General features: G+C 39.3%; 1 protein-coding gene across 1 annotated transcript in view; it reads right to left on the bottom strand.

Annotated features, from left to right (window-relative positions):
* Positions 1-22,710, bottom strand: part of GRIA4 (glutamate ionotropic receptor AMPA type subunit 4) — a 263,655-nt gene that overhangs the window by 43,361 nt on the left and 197,584 nt on the right. Inside the window, exons 10-13 of the mRNA XM_042905825.1 lie at positions 18,722-18,832; positions 10,611-10,817; positions 4,739-5,109; positions 2,471-2,669 (exon numbers count right to left, since the gene is read on the bottom strand). Of these exons, the coding sequence (XP_042761759.1) occupies positions 2,471-2,669; positions 4,739-5,109; positions 10,611-10,817; positions 18,722-18,832 (888 nt within the window). The remainder of the gene's footprint in view (positions 1-2,470; positions 2,670-4,738; positions 5,110-10,610; positions 10,818-18,721; positions 18,833-22,710) is intronic.

Raw genomic sequence — 22,710 nt, 5'->3', positions numbered from 1 at the left:
TTCACATTCTGTTTCCTCAACCCGTCAGACAAAATGGTTTATTTAAACCAGGTCATCATCCGTGGGAGAGGAGGGAGAGCACAGGGTAGGAAATGAGTTCCATTTTTATCAGAGAACCCGAGTTTATGCATTCCTGAAAGTGTGCGGTCAGGGAATGGGCTTTCTTGTCCCATTAGGGTTCAGGCAACAAAAAATACCTACACTTCTAAGAAAATCTTTCCATTTTGAAACTGAAGTGGGGTGGGAAAGAAAGGAAACGGGGCACAGTGATTGCACAGCCTGTGTGAAAGGCTCTGTAAATCCAGCAAACAGCTTCCCTTAGTCCTGTATTTCTTATCAACATACTCTCTTATCTACCTCACCAGTTTTTAGAATTTGGGACACTTTAAAAAAAATTCCATAAAGATTAAAAATAAACGTTTTCAGGGTGCTTGATGCTCGAGAGCTTTACAGGGAGTTATTTATGAAATTTTTTTTCAGGGAATCAACATGACCTTTCTTCCTTTATCACTCAAGGCAGGATGATGAACCTGCAAATATTTGCCTGATTTCCATGAAAATCAGTCACCTTTTTCCAGTAAAATGCAAGTGATAGCACAAACTTGTATTCTATTTTGATGCATACACGTAATGGTTTCTGGGCACAGTCACTGAATTTTACCTACTTACTTTTGGACGGAAGCAGTTACAAACTTAGAGATTTCCGGCAAGGTACTGAAATTATGCTAAGATGTGTTAGAGCAGTATGTTTCTATCAGTAACTTTTAAAGACTGGGATGTACTCAGTAAATTTTAAAAATTTGCTTAGTTAAATGTATCCATAGAATACTGTTAATAAAATCTATTGCTATGACTATTATTTATAGTTTTAGAAAAATCTGCAAATACTTTCTCATTACCATAAATTTTTCATTATATCTATTGGCAATGCTCCAAATTGTTGATGAAGACACTGTTCACAGCCTGGTTTCTTTCTTTCTTTTTTTTTTTTTTTTTCAATATATGAAATTTATTGTCAAATTGGTTTCCATACAACACCCAGTGCTCATCCCAACAGGTGCCCTCCTCAATGCCCATCACACACTTTCCTCTCTCCCCCACCCCCATCAACCCTCAGTTTGTTCTCAGTTTTTAAGAGTCTCTTATGCTTTGGCTCTCTCCCACTCTAACCTCTTTTTTTTTTTTTTTTTTGCCTGGTTTCTTTTTTAAACAATGCCCAGTGATGCGTCTGGCAGAATTTTTGTGTGGTTTGTTCTTAATTTAGTATTATGTAAACATCCGTAGTTTATAAGGATAACACAATCAGATCTTTGTACAAAAAGAGAAATCTCTTACTGAACTCCAAGCACATGAAACTTAAGGCCAGCTTAAGGATTAGGGCATTTTGTTGTTTTTAATTTTCAGGCTGAGTGGGAAAATGATAAACATATACATTTAAAATGACAATGCAAACTTTCATGTCCTATACACGTAAGCGTGAACTTCCTTTAAAGGGCGATCGTTATTTTTACACAAAACCTTAAAAAATAGGGAAATCTGTCTTGTCTTCTGAATTACTAAGTATCTGTCACTAACCAAATGAAATTACACATAAAATGTCCTCATTATTACTTTGGTAAATACTTGAGAAACTGTCACTCTGACTACCTTTTAATGATTTGGTTTTGAAATCACAAAATGAATCCTTATCTCTGACCAGACATTACCAAGTATGTATCTCTGGATTAAGTAGAAGCAGAGTAAAAGAGTTTCACCAATCAAAAATTCATCCTCCTAATGGAACAAACAACTGAAAGACAGAAACAAAAACCCCCAAATACCTGCCATCCTGAGGGAAAACAAAAGGGATCATAGCCATATGTAAATTTCTAGCAGTGTGAACAATTTTATCCACAAAGCAGAAAAGTCAGCACATACAAAGCCCTACAAAGGTATCCAGAACTTAACAGTTCTCTTACCATTATCTTGTGAGGAAGCAAACATATTGCTTTGAAATCCACTGTTACAGAATAGATTATAGACTATATATACCTCATAGAAGGGAGTATAACCTGCAGTTAAGGGTTTCAAATGTAGCACGTTAAATTTATTCTTACAAAAACAAACAAATCTTACGTTCATTTTTACGCTCTTAACCCCAAAACATACATAAATTCAATCTTCCCAGATGCAGTATCATCAAAGCATTACCAACACTGGAATCCTTTGGATAAGTTACATTATAAAGTTGTTTTAATTACCTTTTTGTTGTCACTTTTCCTTGAGTCTTTCTTGTCATGGAATAAATCAATTAGATTTTGCAAATTAAAGTGATTGTAAAATCCAAGTAGCAGTATTGGCATTAAACGTAGCAGTTCCTACTGTGTGTGTAAAACCTACCATAGCTAGAGCCCATAAAACGATTGTTGGCAAAAATGGCCTGAGCTTCAAAATTACGAACATTTCACCGTTGGTTTTTCCCTTAACTTACTCTGAAGAATTCTTTTGTTGACCCTGAATCCAATGTTCCATAGGCAATTTCTGTTTGTTTGGCCAGGTCTTCCGCACTTTCTATGGGGGAGACCATTCGCTCTACCGTCAGGAAAGCAGCGAGGTTAGCGGTATAAGATGATATAATGATGAGCGTGAAGAACCACCAGACACCTCCAACAATCCGACCTGAGAGGGATCTGAACATGGAGAAGATAATGCACATTTTCCTTTCTCTAACCAACATAGAGAAATAAAAGAAATACCATCGATTCCCAATGTACATTGAAAGCAACAACCGCAAATATTGTTTCGTTTTCTGTCTACTCAAGAATGATTCTAGCCTTCAGTACAATCTGATGCCCTTCATGGCATAGTGAACTTAGAAATGCCACTGGCAAGATGGAAAACGTTTCCTTTTTACTGTTTAGTCAGCAGAAACATGGGACTTAATGCATTTCCTTCAGGTACAGAAAAGGAACACGCACTTAAATCCAGTGATACCCTCCTCCCTTTACATTTTAGCATCTCTGGAATTAGGATGCAGCCTACAGGCCAGGAAATTAAACACAGTCATGTGCTTTAATGGGCAGCATTATTTCTCTCTCCGTGGTACCTAAAATAGCAATACGTCTTAACACTGGGAGAGGTCTTAGATTTGACACAATCTGATCAATACCCTTATGACAGAACCTGTGATTCCCTTCAGTCAGAGCCCAGCCAGGGTGGGTGGGGCATGTGCCAAAGTGGCACCTGCCATTGGCTGGGCCAGATGATGCCTCAGACTGGTCTCAGAGGGACTGCAGTCGAGAGGGCTGTTTTGTTAGTTTGAGATTTCCTTTCTGATAATTTCATTTGTGAGCGTTACTGATCTGAGTGGAGGATGGGCTATGTCCTAACGCATCTTCACTTTCCGGTGTAAAAATGTTCCCTCTGCCACTACCAACATGAGACCTGAGCGTGTGACCTGTCAAGGGACAGCAGGACGGCATTAAAAACCGATGCCAACCTTCCAGAAAAAAAGTTCTCTCCTCATCCTTTCCCTGTTATCAGAGATGTGTGGGTGATGTGGATGCAGAGGAAAAGCGACGATGGAATGAATTAAAAATCCAGGTCATTTTCATAATTGATATCACTCAGTGGGACCATCAAACTATTTAAAATTCCTGGGACAAATTGTTTTTAAACAATTTTGCAAAGTAAGAAACAAATTTTCATATTTTCCATGACATTTCTAGCCTGAAAATTCTCCCTTTTTTATCAGTATTATATTAGTCGCACTTGTTGGTTTTAATTTGGCATTTGCTTCATCCTGGTTTTCAAAACCATGACTTGATTTACTTTGCTTTCTTTTCATTTCATTAATTCAGAGTTATTGACTCAGGTGCATATGTCAGTGGAATTTAAACACATTTATAGTTTTCCTGGGTCTTAAGGAACATCAAGTGACTTGTGGCTAAAATCTCTCCTTTTGAGAAAGCATACATTTCTTAAAAAAAAAATCTGTATATTTGCGATGATGATATAAGTCACTATTTAAATTCAATTCTTAGCTTCTCCGACTTTCTGCTGTTTTTTTTTTTCCTACAGGAGAAATTTGGTATTTTTCTTGTAACGGGAGATTAGCTGCATTTTTGGCAAACATAACTGAAAATGTCTTAGTGGCATCCAAAGGAAGTGAGGCATGAATCCAGAGATATTGAAAAACATCTCTATTAAACTAACTCAGCACATAGCTGAACTCTGCCCACGGCTTGTATTGTTAGATAGAACAATGTATACCTGCTACCCACTATCCTGACTCAGGTTTTCAGTAACTATGTGGCAGAAATCTCCTGTAAGGTGCATGGGATGTAAATCAAGTTCGAAATTAATTAAAAAAAAAAAAAGTGAACAGCCATAGTCACAAAGAAATTTAATTTTGAAAAGGAGACAAAATGGAAATGAATTCCTGTTCTTACAGTTGAGATTTTTGTCTCCATCTGTCAAACCAGTGAAGGAAATATTAATACCGCAGTGCTTTTTGAGGGTTCTCATGGGTAGCATGTTACTTTTCCATCGGGAAATTTCATCTTTACGAGGTTTCCACATTTGGCGCTAAGTTGGAGAAATTGGCCGTGAATATACTTAGATTAATTTGGGAACTGCAAGTTTTTTTGTATGTTTCAAGTAAAGCTCTGCTTCCAGGACAAGAACCTGGATAGAGATGTTCTGCACGACACGAAGGATTACTGGGGAATCGGTGAAGAACTGAGGTTCTCAGACTCACCTGGGTGAAATGTCACATCCTTGCTGCATGAAGGCACCCAGGGAAAACCAGAGGCTGTTAAAGATGCCAAACTCATTGGGAGGCTGGTCGCTGGGTCCTTCCTTTCCATCCTCCGGCTCTTCTGTGTGCCACTCGTACGGACTGAACCTGCTAACTAGGAATAAGACCACGCTGACACCAATGTAGGCAAAGACTATGCACATCCAAATCTCATAGGCCAGAGGATCCAAGAAGGAAAACACTCCTGGTTTGGATTTCTGAGGCTTTTTGATCATGATAGATATGCCCAAACTCATGAAGGGCTTAGAGAAGTCAATGACCTCCTCTCGGACCAAAGTGATTGTCAGAGGGGCGATAGCAATCTCTGCTTTCTAAAAGAGAAAAGACACATGAAAACACATAGGTTAATGCATTTTGTGAAGCTTTAAGGATGTGGGCTGGGGCAGAGGGGGAGCCCTAATTGCCTTTCCTTATGGCTGAATTTCTGAATTTCTTGGCCAGAATTGCTACGTTGCAGCCTTTTCTGTTTCCTTTGGAATGGTGCCACGGACTCATTACTTGGCCATGCCTTAATATTATGAATTGCAAATTTCAAACAGTCCTTCTTTTTTTTATCCCTTTCCAGTTGTAACAAACCTATCATACTGTCTGTGTTTGTGGGACAGAAGAAACCCGTTGTTGGATGACATTTTCCAATCCAGCGCGCACACAAAAATCTGGAAATTGGCATTTATTTCTTACTATGCCCATACGGTGATTTTTTTCTACTTCCAATTTCTAACACAGCTTTTGGAAAACAGTGGATTCAATTCTCAGATATTATGATCGTTAAGACACCAGCTCCCATTTTTGTTCTGAGCAATTTTTCTGAGCCCGTTTTCCCTATCTCTACAACGAGGACACTTTCCTGTTTGCCTCGCTGCATTACTGTGATTATCCATTACAAAAATGAATAAAATACTAGTGAGCACTTATTGAGGGATTATGTACCTGACATCGAACTAAATATTTAAAGGGCATCTCATTTAACATTCATGGTAATCCGGCTTATCACTGTTTTCTAGACGATGGAACTGAGACTCAGGTGAGTTCTACACGTCACGGCAGTTCTGGGATTGGAGCTTGTGTTTCCTTGTAAATCATGCCATCTCTCAAACTGATGAAATAAAGTGTCATGAGAAAACTGTAAGATGTTACATGATCTACACTGTGAAAACAAAGATTATTTGATTGTTCGTTTGGAAAGGAAAATATTTGGCATTAAAGTGGAATCTGGGACATTGCTCAAGCACTTGTGCTCTTACACAGAGGCTGCCTCACTCCCGTATACCCTCAGGTCGCTGGTTCACCCAACGGCCAGCAGCTTGATACAGGGGCATCTGGAGGGCTGCGGTGGGCACTGCACTCCAGTCATGATGCTGCCCGCTGGGCGAGTGAAGGTTCACCAGCAGTGCCTTCTAGAGGAACGAACTTAGCTTCCATCATAAATGCCCACACACACAGAAGTCAGATTCACTACTGGGAGGTGTTTATTTCTGCAATCTTATTACTTGTATAACTTTCATTATACAAGTGATATATAAACTAGCCATAGGAAAATTAGTATCTAAACACAGAATCCCCAAATTAAGGAAAGTTACCTCCACTCTTACCTACTCTTATTTTTTTCTTAACATATGCCCTGCTAGACATGGTTTGATGAAGAATACTTTTCTTATTTTACAATGGGGTAATATAAAACACTATGTTTTTTTAAAAAAATTTAATATTTTTTTTGAGAGAGAGAGAGAGACAGACAGACACAAAGAATCTGAAGCAGGCTCCAGGCTCTGAGCTGTCAGCACAGAGCCTGATGCGGGGCTCGAACTCACTAACCTTTAGATCATGACCTGAGCTGAAATCCGAACGTAACCAATGGAGCCACCCAGGTGCCCCATAAAACACTATTTTATAATTCTTTTACTCAGAAGGAAAGGATGAACGCTTTTCATTTTATCTTATATATTCAAACTTAGTTAATGACTGCTAGTATTTTATCATATGAAAATAACAAAATTTACTCAATCTACTTATTATTTTAAGAGTTGTTTGTACTGTTTCCAGGTTTACACGGCTTAAAACTTTGATGAATTATGTGAACATCTTTGAAGAAAAACCCTAGAAGTTACCTTAATTATTTAAGATGGATTTCGAGAAGTGGGGTTGCTGATCTAAATGGTACCCATCTTTGTAATGGTCATGATGTATTTTGTGCAACTTTTCTCCAGGAAGACCATGCAAATTTCTACTGTCACCAACATTGTGTGACAGCTTCTGCAGCTATGGATGGTGGACAGCCCATGTGTGTCTTTATTCTCATTTATCTTTGTCAATTTGCTCTATAGGAAATTAGATCTCTTTGTATTGAGTTTATTTTTGTAAAACAAATAGCTACATTGGCTTTTTAAATATCATAACCTGTTATAATCTGCCTGTATTTTCCATATGGTGAATTCATTTTTTACTGACTAATTTGTAAGCACTTTCAAATATATTCAAAATATTAACTTTTATTTTCCACATATGTTGCAAATATTCTCCCTACTCAGCATCTGTTTTCATTATATAACGTAGATCATGGTACTTCATTGCAATATATGTATTAAATTTTTTGTAGCCTATAAAAGTATCTTTTTTGTGTCTTTAGCCTTTGATTTCATGCTTAGAAAAATTCTTGTCATATCAGGGGATCCCCGCGAGGCTCAGTCGGTTCAACATCTGACTCTTGATTTAAGCTCAGGTCATGATCTCCTGGTTTGTAAGTCCAAGCCCTGCGTTGAGAGTCTTGTTAGATCTCTCTCTCTCTCTCTCTCTCTGCCCCTCCCCTACTCAGACTTACTCTCTCTCTCTCAAAATAAACATTTTGAGTATAATTCTTCTCATATCGTATGATCAGTCTCCATCATACGTGTTTTAGTCTTGCCCCCACAATTCCTCTAAGCTGTATTTGGTAGCATACATGATGACATCCTACAGAATTGTTAGTTTTCTAAGTGGCTGTTCTGCTGTTGCAACAGGAATATGTGGCCACGACATCCTTACACCGATCTGAAACACCACTCGTATAACTCGTTCTGCATAACGTTCTTATGAAATGTTTTACTTATGCAAGTGACCCTGAATGAGTTAACTCTACAAAAGGAAAGCAACACGGAGAGAAACAAGGGGGCCTTCCTGCATGTGAAAGTAGATGTGAGGGAGGACAGACCCGGGATGTTCGATGAGGGTAATTGTGATGTCTGCAAGTTGTGTTCTGCAAGAGGATAGTGAACAGAGGAGACAGACCTGGGCTTTGTCTGCTAACCCTGGAGATGGTCCATAACCTTTCGGTGATTCCCAGAAGGAAGTAGGCAAAGGGTCTCCTGCAAGCGCTGCATGATACCTGGGTTTTCCAGGGTCTCTGGGGCAAGGCTCATGAACCGGCATGTCACCACACAGCACAGGTAATCCTGGTGCTGGCCGGCCATGGAACGTGCCTGGAAGAACATTCCCGTGGATTCAACTCCATGCACATGAGTCTGGCAGGACCCAGCAGAAGGGCCACAGAGGACCACGGAATGGACTTGCTGGGCGCACAGGTGCCACAGGGGGAGAGTACCTGCCAGGAGTGGGGAGATCTGCACTTGGGGCCACCTCCTGGTGGTGCACTGAGGCTGCACGTGAGTGCTTCACAGGACACTTATTCCTGACAAGTCCATTACAAAGTGTGCAAAGAATATGACAACAACAACAACAACAACAACAACAGCAACAACGGGTTCAAGGTGAATCCTTTTGCTTGTCTAAGGAGCTTTGGTAGCTAGGACAGAATGGGTGTTTCACTCCAGGCCCCGGAACCTGGACATCTGTTGTACGTGTTTGCAGTAAGAAAGTAAAATAACTCAGAATAAAGTGCAGACTTTACAGACACCTGGATGCATACTGATGCCACAGAAAGTGTACGAGACACATGGGAGAAGAATCCTTTCGGGGAAAGCTCAAGTGGCAGAGAAGAGAGAATTTAAACCCTGGAGGATTAACTGATGAGTGAACATAATGAGAACTGATAACCACTAGGTTATCTTCTCTTTCTCTTTGACACCTGCTTGACTTTGGGACTTTCCGTTACTGTGGTGTGTACCACAGATACAACTTTTCGTTAGCTATGCTACTCTCTAAATATCGCTCATTTTTGCTACTTGAACCATATGGTCAGAGCCCTTGCAAAGGGGTGAGCCTGGGTTGCCCAGTGGGTAGGGGCTCCGCGGAAGAGAGAAGTAACAAATGCTCTAGAAAGAAACCTAAGCTTGTTACGCCATCCATGACTAATTGGTGATCCAACTAGGATTTTTTGAGATGAAATACCCAATAGTGATCTCTGAAGGAAATGAATTCTTGTAGTTCTAACAACTTGAATAATGTTTATATTTAAAACCTACTTATTGTATCAAAAGTTAAAAATATTACCAACTGTCTAAAAAATTACCAAGGAACACCTGGTTTAGGGATCCTTTTTCTTTGGAGCTTGAAGCTCACTATCAAACCGCTGATGAGCCCTGTGGTAAAATACTTTTTGATTCTTTAAAACTGCCAACTTTTTCCACCTTCATTTAGGGCACCTCACTGGTCAATAGTTCTCATAAATGGATATAAAACTAACTGATTGCTCTTTAATGCCAAACAATTTCCTCTTCTGCTGAGGGGACAGCCACAGGCCCGGACTGGTTGCAGAAAGTTGGTCGCTGCATGGTGTGACGGGCAGGGTGCAGAATCGTGACTAGTGGATTGCAGTTCAGGCTTGGCAAAGGGGCCCCTCAACAGACTTCGGTTATGTCCTCAATCGTTCCATCATTATTCTTGTCTAGGGAAGGATGGCTCTCATGCAATTATCTCAAAGGCATCTTGTGAGGGTGAATCAGACAGCGTGTGCTCTGAAGGAGAAGTCTGTGAAATATGAATTGTCTTCTAGGAAATTTCTGAGTACACCTCAGGTGGATACGGCTTGCTGCGAGCTCTCGGGTTGGTTTCTGGACTTTGGTAGGATCACGCATCACCAGCACTTGGTAACCACTGGTTTCATTTCGATCCTTTGCAGGGACAGCTGAAGACACTGATCTTGTTCTGAGTAAGGCAGGAATGTCTACACAGAGTATGCCCTTGGCGATAAACTGTGTATACTTCGTATATGGTGAACTCACAGGGAAGGGCTCCCTCCACCTGTTTTCACATGAGGCCCGCTATGAAGTATGTTCTAGCTTTTTTTTGTTTTGCTACATCGAAAAAAATGATGCCACTGCATAAAGTTTAAATTTACTATGTTCAGCAGGACTGTGAATATTTTATAGATGCTAAAGTAATTTCATGATTGCTTCACCAAATTACATAAAAGATATTTACCAGTAAGCACAAGCAATGGGGATACAGAGAACTACTTAAAATAAGGTCTTAGTTTATGCTGTTGAAGGAAATCTTTCCCTTCAATTACCAAGTAACATAAATAAAAGATTTGTTGTGCGGTTCTTAAAACAACATAGCTATGATGGAACAACATCAGGCAAGAGAATAATCATCACAGGTACTGAAGTCACCACTTTTTTTTTTTAAATAGGACATCATATTCTAAATTTTTTATCTTTCTAGATTTTGAAGTTATGAGGTATTAACTTCTCTCATTATTTGGGAATGGCACCATAACGAACTAGAGAAACGTCTGAACATCGTATATGCCTCTCTGAATGTTAACTGCAAATTTAAAAACAGTAATAGGTCTTTAGAAACAGATATGTGCCCGGGCGGGGAAAAAAAAAGTTTCAGGTTTATGTAAGTAAATTCTTCAGTAAGTTGATTTGCTTACCCCATAAACAAGTTCTCCTACCATCCCATTCCAGATTTTTGTGTCTGCGTCCCTCGCTCCATATTTTCCATCAGGGACAATGGCAATTTTATACTTGATACCAATATGTTTTGCAATTTCAGATGCCAAATCTACACAGTAGCCTTCATACTTGTCATTTCCTTCAAACATTTCGTGATTTTTCTTGTACATAACATATGGGGATTCCTATAATGAGAGAAGTAGAACTGTAAAGGGGGAAATAATAAAACATTCCAAAGTCTTAAACTTTTCAACCGCAGAATTTGACAAAACGATTGTATTTAGTATTAGCACACACACTGATTTTGTGTGGCGAGAAATCAGTAATAAAGGATGAATAGAGAAATATGCTTACAAGTATATTCGATGGCTTTATATTGGATACTGAAAGTGAAATCTTTAAAACAGTTTTCTACTGAGTGACTCTTAAATATCTAGCACTGTGACAGTAAAAATAAACATTAATAATTGTCGAGAGAGGCATAAACTGTCATCTTTGGCAATGGGATTAGTATTCTAGAATATCTCATGAAGTTAGAGACCATTTAGTAGTTAGTCAAAGTCACAGGTCTCCATATTCTGCATCTGGTTTAGGCCACATTCAACTGTGACCTCCTTTGGGAAAAGAGCTAGACGATTTTTCTTTGCTATCTAGCATTTTGCTGGATGCCTCTCTCAGAGCAGGTGCTAGCGAGTTCAATGAAGAAATGAATTAAGAGCTTAAAAAATTTATATACTTATTTGCAATAAATCACCTTTCCTAACATTGTCCAATAATTTTGCTTTCATTAGAGTTTAATTCGGGTCGTGTGGTCCATGAAATTTTATTCTGTTCTAAAATATGTCTCCGGTGAAAACTAATAATTCCCCACCCCCCAATATGACAATCACGCCCTTCAAGTCATATTCCCATTTAGTTTTTGAAGCAAGTAAGAAAACAGGATGAAGAATGACTGTGAAAATCCTTATAATATGAAAAAGTTTACTGGTGGCTAATAATAGTAGACAGTTTTCAATTCACACACACACACACCTAAACCAAATGATTTGAAGGCCATGAACTAGAGAGATAAATTAACAAACACCTGATTTTATAAATGAAGACTAAAGCCACCAAAAGACAGGTGTGGTGAACACAGCTGAGGTGTGCTGGTCACACCTCAGATTTTTTAGATTTTTTAGCCATATGCAGACAAGAAGTGACTGCTTTTGGCCACAATGTCATGGAAATCATGGATTTATAACATTGTACTGTAACAGTCACGGAGTAGTTTTCACACAACTCTTTTCTTCTCCCTCAGCCAGCGTGTTAACTAGCAAAGTTGCACTTGGCTCTTGTGACTCTGCGATAGATGGTATTTCACCTTGCATAACATGGCAAGTAGTTTCTATACTACTTCTGATTTTTAAGGACTTTGCAAACGTGGAAACTACTTTTGAAAATTTAATAAAAATGTAAATGACATGGTCCATAATTTTCTCTCAGAGATGCCCTAAGTAACTCTCCTGTGGGCAATTGTCTACGCTTGGTCCTTGAATACTACTGCCTTATGTTGACATAGTCAAGGCACCCAGAAATCTCTTGCCTCTTTGTAATTAATGAGTATTTTAACACTGGACTTGGGTGAAGAAAGTTTCTCTACCTATAAAATTAAGGCAACTAATTGTCTCTTCTTTAGATAGATGAAAACGGTTTGGTAACTTACAGAAAACATTCTCCTGTATAATTTAATTAAATTATAAATGTGGTTATGAAAATGGGTGAGTTGTTGCAGAGCAGTGTTAATTTCTAAGAGAGTTTATAAAATATTGGTAGCTACAAGGAGCTAATACTTTCCTTCTTGTTTTTTTTTTTTCTTGTGACAGCTAATTAAAACGTGGGAGAATATGTAGAGAAAATCAAGAATTACACATTTATAAAATACACCTGAAATTGCTTCATGGTTATCATTTATAACTTTTAGTATAACACACATAAGAGTTTTCAAAAGTTGTACCGCTATGGCTCCCATGTGGTACTAAGGTTGAAGTCCAATTCTAAAGTGTGTGCAATACTTGAACACTTAAGTATTTTAGCCTTCATATACATATACGACCGTATCAGTTCATGTGCACATGATTCTCTAGCTGGTAATCACATCTGTGTTGCTAAATTCCCTCTACATTATATAGTGAGCAAGTTGCTTTAGGAAAAGCTGTGTTTCTACTGTGTACTCAAACATTTATTAAGCACCCACTGCGTGCCAGGCAGTGGGAACGAGGAGGGCAAAAATAAATAAAATATTCCTCTTGTCCTCTTGTGATTAAGATTGTAATTCTTTGTAAAAAAGTGGTGGAGGACAATGATAAAATATAGTCGTGAATGGGGCGCCTGGGTGGCTCAGTCGGTTAAGCGTCTGACTTCAGCTCATGATCTCAGTTTGTTAGTTCGAGCCCTGCACCGGGCTCTGTGCTGACAGCTCAGAGCCTGGAGCCTGCTTCGGATTCTGTGTTTCATTTTCTCTCTGCCCCTCCCCAACTTGTGCTCTGTCTCTCTCTGTCTCTCAAAAATCAATAAAAATGTAAAAAAAATATATAGTTGCGAAAAGTAATAGTAGCTCCGACTTATTTAGTACATGCGAAGAAATAATGCGAAGTTCTTTAACTGTACCTTTCATTTACTTTTCACATTGATATTTTGAGACAGGCACTTCCCACTTCTCAGGCAGAGAATTTGAGGCTCAGAGAGGGTAAGCAAATCATTCCATTTCACAGAAGTAGCAGAAGTGGGATCTGAATCTCTATTTTGAAGTATATGGAAATTGTTGAAGCTCTTACTGCATCTGTCAAGGTGTGTGCAGCTACTTGAGATTTGTGATTTAACTAGAGAGGGGACAGGTGTAAGTAAGGATGTGGATTTCTGTACTGTGAGTGAATGAAATACTTTATATGAAATTATAAGTACACAGTGTAGATAAAACCTCTCCTTATCTCCTCCTATTGTCTGGTACATATAAGGCACTCAATAAATCTGAAGATCTCCTAGTGGAATTGTGCTCCCTAAACAGGAGTATCAGGGCAAAGTAATTATATTAGAATTCCTGATTCAGGTCTTCAAAAGGAAAGTGACTATTAAGTGCTAGGCTATCTCTTCTGAAACACACACATGCAAATCTAAGTAAAAAAATACCTAGTTTTCTTTTCTTTTCTTTTTTCAGTTCCCTTTTTGGACAGAACGGGCCTGTCAGGGTCTTTGAGCTCCTGCCAAACGAACCAACAAAGACTGGAAGACCTTCAGCGTACTGAAGATGTTGACTAGAGATTTAGCGAGACTTTTTGCACAGGTAGGGGCATGCACAGGTACTGAGATTCAGGTGTGCGGTGCTCCAGTGTGAGAGAAACAAGATGATCACCCTCAGGAAGGTGGGAGAACAGGTGGAGAGAAAAGCGAGGCTTTTCTTGAACAAAAGATCTCCCGGTTGCTCAGCTCAACCCAGCTTCTTTGCGAGTGTCTCATTTTGCTTTTCTTTCATATTAAGTCCACATGAATAGCAGATCTTCAACACTCTCCCAACCTCGTCCTTTGCACCAACCCAATCTGACAATTTGCCCACATGTAGCCCTTCTACATTAATACAAGCCCTTGATTTAATGCAAGGTTTTGGGGGCTACTATGCCTGAAGAAAATACCAAATCTTCTCAATAGAAAAGAAAATAGAGTCCTGGTTAGTCATTAAGGGGGATTTGTGGGGCGTCTTTGATATGCAGCCTTATGGAGTCCCGGGTATTGAACTGTGAATAAAAGCGGAAAGATCAGACAAGCAGAATATAACCACTTAGTTCTGCCTTAAGAGTATAACCTCCCATCTTTATTATCAACTACTGTGCTCTTTGGGGCAGTAATTCCTCAGAAGTTATTTTAAATGCATTACTTCTTAGTGATTATGAGTTTATGACTACAATTTCCATAATGGGTAGTGCTCTACATCTGCTCTGCTATTTCAGGAAAGAAATCAATCCCTGTCTGAAACTGCTACATCAGGGCTTGCTTATGAAAATGTTTGTGTAAATGAATTAAGATGATTTTCAATCGATAAAGTATTTTCCTACTGAGAAAAATTTTGGGGGTTATTTGTATTTAGTAGAAGTAAAACTGTTGAAAGAGATACTTTTTAGGACGTTTTTAAGATTTTCTAAACATCATGAATATAAACATTACAAGCACTGTTGAAAAGAGTTAAAACAATAAAATCAGTACTATCAACCAAAGTCAGTTGCTATGTGATATTTCCTTTTCCCTGAAGAATATTAATGGATGTAGATAATTGATCCCATGGGTAAAATTCTTAAAGGTGGGAATTAAAAGGTTATTATTCAATTCAGAAAAAAATGAATAAATTGGATGGCTGCACAATTTTAAGTTCATTCAAAATAAGGTATTTCAAAACCGAGTGCTAAGCCCTTCAGAGGCAGGCATATGTATGGGGAAATTAGTATTTAGTACAAGGGAGAGAATAAATACGTCTATGTTTTTGTGCATAGGTCTATGTACATGTGCATATATTATATAAAATATGTGTGTACTGTTATATGTGCACATGTATATAGACAGTGCCTATCTATAAAATCCTATAGAAAATACAAAACATTTAACAAAACGTATAATAGAGTAACCTCTGGAAAGATCATGTGTGATAAGTAAAACTGCTTTCAAGTTTGTAACATAATTCTGATGCTTTAGTGAATAAATCTGGATGTATGTATGCACAATCTTCCCCAAGGTTTGTTACGTTCACAAGACGGTAAGAAATACCTTCTAAGCTGAGTCATGCATCATAAGCATTGTTTAGCTTCAGAAGTGAACATGCAGGGGGAAATGGGCTCGGCTGAAATACCGCTTTATCTCTCCTTTTCCGGAGAGTTCCGCAGCCCGAGTAGTGAGATCACAGACAGAACCACCATTCTTGCTTTTCTCTACGGCACTAATGCCTTTTCCTCAACTGCGCGTCCTCAAACCACATGGTGCAGACCTGGCTTTCTTGGGTTGTTGACAGGAATTGTTACTTACAATTCAGAAAGTTAGGAGGGCTCAGAGTCTCATATACAATTACAGACTTTATAAAATTTTTATAAGTTTTGGTCACTAAGGCTGACAGAAGACAGTGAGCATCTGAACTCAAAACTTCAGACCTTCCAACTCTGTAGTCCTGACCCTCATGGGAAGGCACTACCAATTTTACATTTTATGCACATTCAGCTAAGTTGCTGTCAGCATGACTATATTCAGGTGGAATAAGCCATTCAAACGGAGACCCCACTCTAGATATACAACACGGTTCTAAGGGGAAAAAAAACAAATTTCACCAGTTCAAAAAGCAGAAGCCACACTTTACTTGAGCATGAGATCTAAAATATTCATCTACTGCCTGTTGTCTGCTTTCTCTCACTAGAATATAAACTCATCTGAGTGCAGGGTTTTGTCTGTTTTGTTGTGCAGCATATCCCGCGCCCAGCTTAATAAATATTTGTGGATGAATAAATGAATTTCTCAATCAATTTTATTTAACAGCATGTATCATTACAATGTATCGACACATAAATAACAACATACACAAAGGAAAGACAAATGGGAGAACAGCAACGTCATATCAGTTTTGATCAAAACGAATGATTTCCAGGGCCACAACACTCTCAACCTTCCGTGTCTGGGTACGTGTCTCGTGCACGTTACAGTGTCTAACCAGTGCCATCTGTGTTGGGAGTTCTCAGTTGAATTTGGGAGATTTTTACATGTTGGTGCCAATATCTCATTCATCTACAAGGAATCAGATTTTGTTCAAAATGAACGAGATGGTGGAGTGGTCATAGGTCCCGGGTGACCATTTTCAACAAGAGCAAACACAAGGAACACTTTGAGGGAAAAGATTCTGCTATGTTTTTAAATTACTGAATCATTATGCAATTGCACAGCCCAGAGGTATTACTATAGGAAGATTACATTTTTATACAAAAGACAAATACGAGTATTGCACTGTTTTAATAGCAAAAATATTGATATCACTGTCAAACAACAGTTAACTTTACAGAATATTCTTTAGGTATATAAGAAACCACTGAATCTCAATCACTGTAACTTATGTTTTGGTAGCATGCTTCCTGAAAATGAGCCATGCTTGCAAGGTGATTCAATATTTTGGTTTCAAGAATTAGATCTCCCGTGCCTTTAATAACATGGACAAAAAGGAGACTGTCTACATTATACCTATAATGCACATGAAAACACTTTATTTCACACAGAACAGGCAAGATTTCAGAGAACCTTTAAAGAAAACAGCTGTGTATACTCAGAAAACAAGCACACAAACTCAGAGATATTTACGTTTAGAAGGCCTTCACTTGGAATTAGAAGTGACAGAATTCCACCTTTCTGTACAATGCCCTCGTTTCAAGATAGGGGAATTGATAGGTCAAAATTACTGAGTGATTGTTTTTCGACATCTATGGATTTTCTTGAGAAAGAGGATTAATTCTTCTTTTGTTCTAGTATCTCGGAAAAGTCACAGAACTTAAAAAATTTTTTTTTTCTGGTAGTCCAGAGCTGGTCATCCAAGAAGAATCCCACATGAAAAATTAGCTTAAATCTACTACACAGGAGAACAAGACGTGAGCCTTAGTTAGGAATGGTCGAACAGCGTGGAACTCATTTCCTTCTTGATCAATTTCTTAAAATAGGATTCTTCATCAGAGGCTGAAAAGAGGAGGACTGTACTGAAGTACGACTTTCCATTACTGTGTCTTTTTTAGGAAAAGAAATATAGACGTGTGTACATATATATATATATATATATATATATATATATATACTATATATATTATATACTGCTTTTCAAGTCCCATGCAACTGTTACACAATTAATTAGAAGGTGTATATTTTGCACTCTTACACAAAAAACTGCTGTAAGTCGGTTTGCATTCTAAAATCATCAACCTTCAATCAAGGCTTGGCAGATTAACAGTAAATTGCTAGCTGGTGATGCAACACAGAGAAAACGAATCCCAGCACACGGAGGCTTCTTTCTCTCTGGCATTTTCTCACGCTTTGACCTCAGGGCCAAGAGTTTTGGAAATAACTTGAAGTTACTAAAAACTAAAGTTACATAAGCTAAGAGTTAAATAACATAAAATACTTCCACTTTATTTAGAGGAAGGGCTTCATGAATTATTAAAAATGTGTTCTGCCTAACGAGACAGTGAGCTGAGGATATAGGTCACCGACTGTTCATCTCCTTTGACCAGCATTGACTCTAAAGGGCAGGCTTGACTTTAGGGGAGAAAAATACACCAGATATTCTCTATTATTTAAAAGGTATTTTCATTAGGATCGCTTTGAGAAAATATCCTTAAAACTTGGAGTATTTTTCATTTTATGATGTGGTGGAATGGAGGAGTCGTATTTTTCTTAAATCTTAAGAGAAGCCCAAAAATTATATTGCGTATATGTCAGTGGTCAATGAGAAAAATAATCGGTGCAAAACACCCTTTCCACGTGAAAAATAAATATAAAATAAAATTTTGAAAGCATTAGGTCTATAAAACATGCTCATTAAAATCTTTACATTCATATCCTCACTATTATAAACAGACAATGCAAATCACTATCCAATGATTAAACTACTTGAAAATTATCCATTTGAACACTATTAACTATTATTACATTGATGTTTAAAAAAACAGTAACAACAATAATACGGTGTTTACTACCAGATATTTTTCTGTGATTGGCTGCTGCTTTTCTCATGTTCATTCTTGTGTCCTTTGGAATGTTAGCATTTCATCCATTTCTAACTAGAGTGTGACAGTTTCAATTGTTAACATCTGAGCATTTTTCCAAGAACAACAGTGCAACAAAAGATAATACAAATGAAAGTACCGAGTGTACTCAAAGCTCAGGACAAACCTATTCAGGGCCTCAACGGACTCCCGTGGCTCATGTGACCCATGACCCATGCCACCACACGTATGATGCAGCGCTCACCCTGTTCCCCATGGCTGGGGAATCAAATCTGCCTGTGGACAAGACGGAACAGCAAAAAGCATAGACCAAAACTTACCATAATTGTGGTTACAACCACTGTTCTGTTCTCAATAGCTGCTGTGTCATTGCCAAGAGTGGGCACGTCCTGAATCAAGACTAATTTATCCATATCATTCCAGTAACCAACCTGCAGAACAGAGAAAATTGTTGAAGACGCATTTTAGAATAGTCTTCTCTAGCTCTTTTGGGAACAATGAGAGGTATTAATAAGCAGGCAGATTTAAAAAGGAGATAAAAAGAAGGCTTTGGGAGTTTTCTTAGTTGGCAATGAGCCGATTTTTCTGATGTTAATGATACTGCCTGGTTGTACATTTGGCAACTTCACAATATACCGTCGTGGAGCGGCCACGACATTGGGGAGGAGGGGTTCAAAAAAGAATAGGGATACAGATGGAAAACCATTTTATGTTGAGCCTCTCTTCTAGTGGGACTGTCACCTTCTAAAATTAATTTACATGGTTTTATCAATGTTACTGGTTTGATCGTAAAGGGAATATATACGGGTTATTTTCAAGCAAAAAAAGTCTTGCATATTTTTGAGGCAATATAGAAATAGTTTTGGGTTTTACATAACCTAGCCCCGGGGTAAAAGCCTGACCACTTTCTAAAAGGCTACATACCTCAGAGATTAATATTAATGAGCAGTATTTTCACTTTCAAAGATAACACTTAAGTTTGTATTCTTGCATTTTTACATCCTTGTATTACTTTCTCATTTGGACATGAAACAAAGTCCTTTCCATAAAATCTATTAAGTACTTAGTTAAGTACTTTACAAAGTAATGAACTGTGACGGGGTCCTAAAGGAAATCCAGGGCTCTTTGTATCATGTAGACCATGAAGTAATAGGAACAGCCACCACGTGGGCTGCTTGCACTGGGACACACACTGTATCCGATGTGTTTTGTTTAGATGCATGGGCAAGTTTATACACACAGCAAATTCAGAAGTAGGTGCATTTATGAAACAGATTTTGGACATGAGGGCCTATAGGTTAAATACACTGCACTCAGGAATACTCCATGGGGTCAGAATTCAAAAGTCAGGTCTGCAGGACACAGAGTCCACACACTTTGCTATTAGGCTCCACAACCTTCTCAAACAGGCGTTCACTTAATACTTGCTTAACTTCCTTCCTGAATTTCTGGATGCAGGTGATCATACTCATGTCTCCAATAAAATGTATGTAATTGCTTACTGGTCTCATTTGTTCCAGTATGTTCTGGAAGTCTCTCCTGCTTCTTCCAAGCTTCTTAACTATTGTGTTAGTATTTGTGAACATAGTAAAATGAAGTAAGGATTAACATGTCAGAAAGAGGCACCATATTATTCACAAATGTTGCATGTATCATCATAGGGCAGACAGAGGAAACTGACTGTCATTAAGAAAGTTTGATACAGTTCTTAGTTTGATCTGAAATCATGACCGTACAGCAATTCAGCAATTGTTTTCAAGTGTCCAAAAGAATCTATTTGTAGCTGACGTTTATTTAAGAACTCAGTTAAAAAGTTAATTTAAAAACAAGTACGCCTCTGAGACATACACACACATCCTCATAACCCTCAATTCCTATGTGTACTTAAAGAAAAGCAACATGTCAGTCAACAGGCTTCCAGTTAATTCTCCTTTCCGCATGACAATTATAAGATGTGAAAATAGGTTTTACAGTTTAGCACTTCATTAAGAGGCAGCCACCTTCCAGGTCCCAGCAGCTCATTGTCTAGGAATGGCATTTTTCTTTCTTAATGAGTTCCCACAACAGAAAAAACACAGATTTGGGACACATCCTGGAGACTCCTCAGATGTTGGCAAGACCTTGACATTTTGCATTTAAAAATGGCCTGCGGCTTCATGACTCTCGACCCTTAAAAGATAAGTGATTTAGAAGTGCTGACAAGTTAAAGTAATAAGCAAAATTTTACCTAACTGGATGTGTTTGCCTTTTATTTACTTGCAATTGTGCGCAAAAAGAAAACCAGGGCTTGGGGTATGGGACCATTCATGGCAAATCTCATTAGACCATGGACTCACTGGGAATTGAGTCGATTAGAGCGGACAGCGATATAGGGGTCACCTCCTGAAGAAAGGAATCTTAAGAGTTGGGACCTAGAACCTCACGTGAGTTGCAGTTTCTCTCTTAAGTTCGTCACACCATTGCACAATGTACTGGCAACTTTTCCCAAGCCTGATCTCATTTAATCAGATGGGGAGCTAGGCATTTTTCCTAGAGACAGAAATTGGGGGAAGGATACTTTTGTAATGCTAGAGCAAAAATAGGGAAGCATTTAAATCACTAAAACAGCAGCGATGTCAGAAAAATATTTGTCTTCTTTGGACTCCTAAAGGTGAATTGTGCATAAATATCGCCATACTATGAGTGAACATCTCTGTTTTTACAGGGGACCTTGACTGTGATGTAGGGATCTGGTGAGGACTGAGGGGCCATGAGGAGCCCCTGTTGTACTTAAAGCTTGCTCCTGGGAGGGCTGATAAGAACAGACCTGTCCCCCGAAAATAGGAATCTCATACCAGCCCTAAAGAGAACTCTTAGAGGCCCTGGGACTGACAGGGTTTCACAGCAATGAAGAGAGTGAGCTCTGGAGCCTGGTGAACCCTGGTTTCCACCCCATCTCCACGTCCTTCTAGCTGAACATCGCTGGGCAGGTTAGTTTCTATGAGCCTTACTTTTCTTTAAAATGAGAATAAGCAGGGGTGCCTGGGTGGCTCGGTTGGTCAAGCTTCTGACTCTTGATTTCGGCACAGGTCATGATCTCATGGTTCAGGGGATTGAGCCCCACCACCGGGATCTGTGCTGACAGGACAGAGCCTGCTTGGGATTCTCCCTCCCTCTCTCTCTTTCTTAAAAATAAATAAACTTAAAAATAAAATAAAATTAGAAAAAATGTGTCTCACCTTCAGGCTTTGTGTGGATTAAATGTAAAAATGCACATCAGTTTTCCATTTTGGTGTGTGGCATGTAACCTGCTCTCTAAATAAATACAATTGTTCCAATTAAAAATCCCTGCACCAGGCACATCTGGTTCCAGGGCACTTCCTGGGGGTCAGCGGAGTGGAAAGGTCCCACCACACTCAGGAGCCAGCGTTTCTGAAAGAGCGTCGTGGCTGCTCCTTAAGGAGTCTCTCCATCAGTTCCTCTGTTACAGAAGTCACGGAAACTGACAGGCAGACCTTCTGATCTATTTTCAGAGACAGCTCCCTTGCCGGCAACTGTTCCATTTACAAGAACGATCGCTCAGTTTGCAGACATTCTGCCGAGTTCCACCAGCAGCAGAGTGTTTCTCGGCGTGGCTCGTTTTTAAGTTTGATATTCCTGACAGAAGGCCCAAGTTGCTCGCTGCCACGAGCAGCGAAAACGAAGACGGATGAGTCTACCCGATTTTACACTTCGTATTTCTTTTAAGGGTTTTGGATGGATGTCAGCTGAGTGGGAAGGTGTTCATCACTCTCCCAACTTGCTCTCTAACCTTCGCCTCCAAAAACCTTAATTGCCGTTAGCGTCACGGTTCAACGGGCCATGGAAGGATTCAGCGCCATATACAGCTCCCTTGCTATTACTGCCAGTTACCAGCAGCTTCCTTTTTCTTCTTTCTTTTACGGAGAGGTCATTCTACTCTCTGTACTTACTGTTTTGTGAAGTAGGGGGTGGTCTTTTGCATTTCGCAAAGCTTCTGTTTACATGGCTCCTCTTGCAAAGTCTGGTGTGTGGCCGGAAGGTGTTCCTGGAGGTGAGCCACTGTTGTTAGGGTGGGGACTCTGTCCGCTCCCCAGAGGGGAGAAGCTTTTGCCCCACACGGGCTGCCTCCTTTCTTGTCGCTGGCTGTGTGTGGACGCAGTGGGTCCAGTCGGTGTGTACATGGGACTCACCACGTTTCTTCCTGGGAGCACATCTCATTCCCTTGCCACGGGCGGTGTCCTTGGAGGGGCCCATGGGGCAGGCCTGTTCCACAGGTGCCCTGTCACCTGCTCTTCCTGACCTGCTTCAG

This window comes from Panthera leo, chromosome D1 (genome assembly GCF_018350215.1).
Source record: "Panthera leo isolate Ple1 chromosome D1, P.leo_Ple1_pat1.1, whole genome shotgun sequence".
Lineage (NCBI taxonomy): Eukaryota > Metazoa > Chordata > Mammalia > Carnivora > Felidae > Panthera > Panthera leo.
The sequence above is the reverse complement of the archived record's forward strand: the minus strand, read 5'-3'. Positions and strand labels throughout refer to the sequence as shown.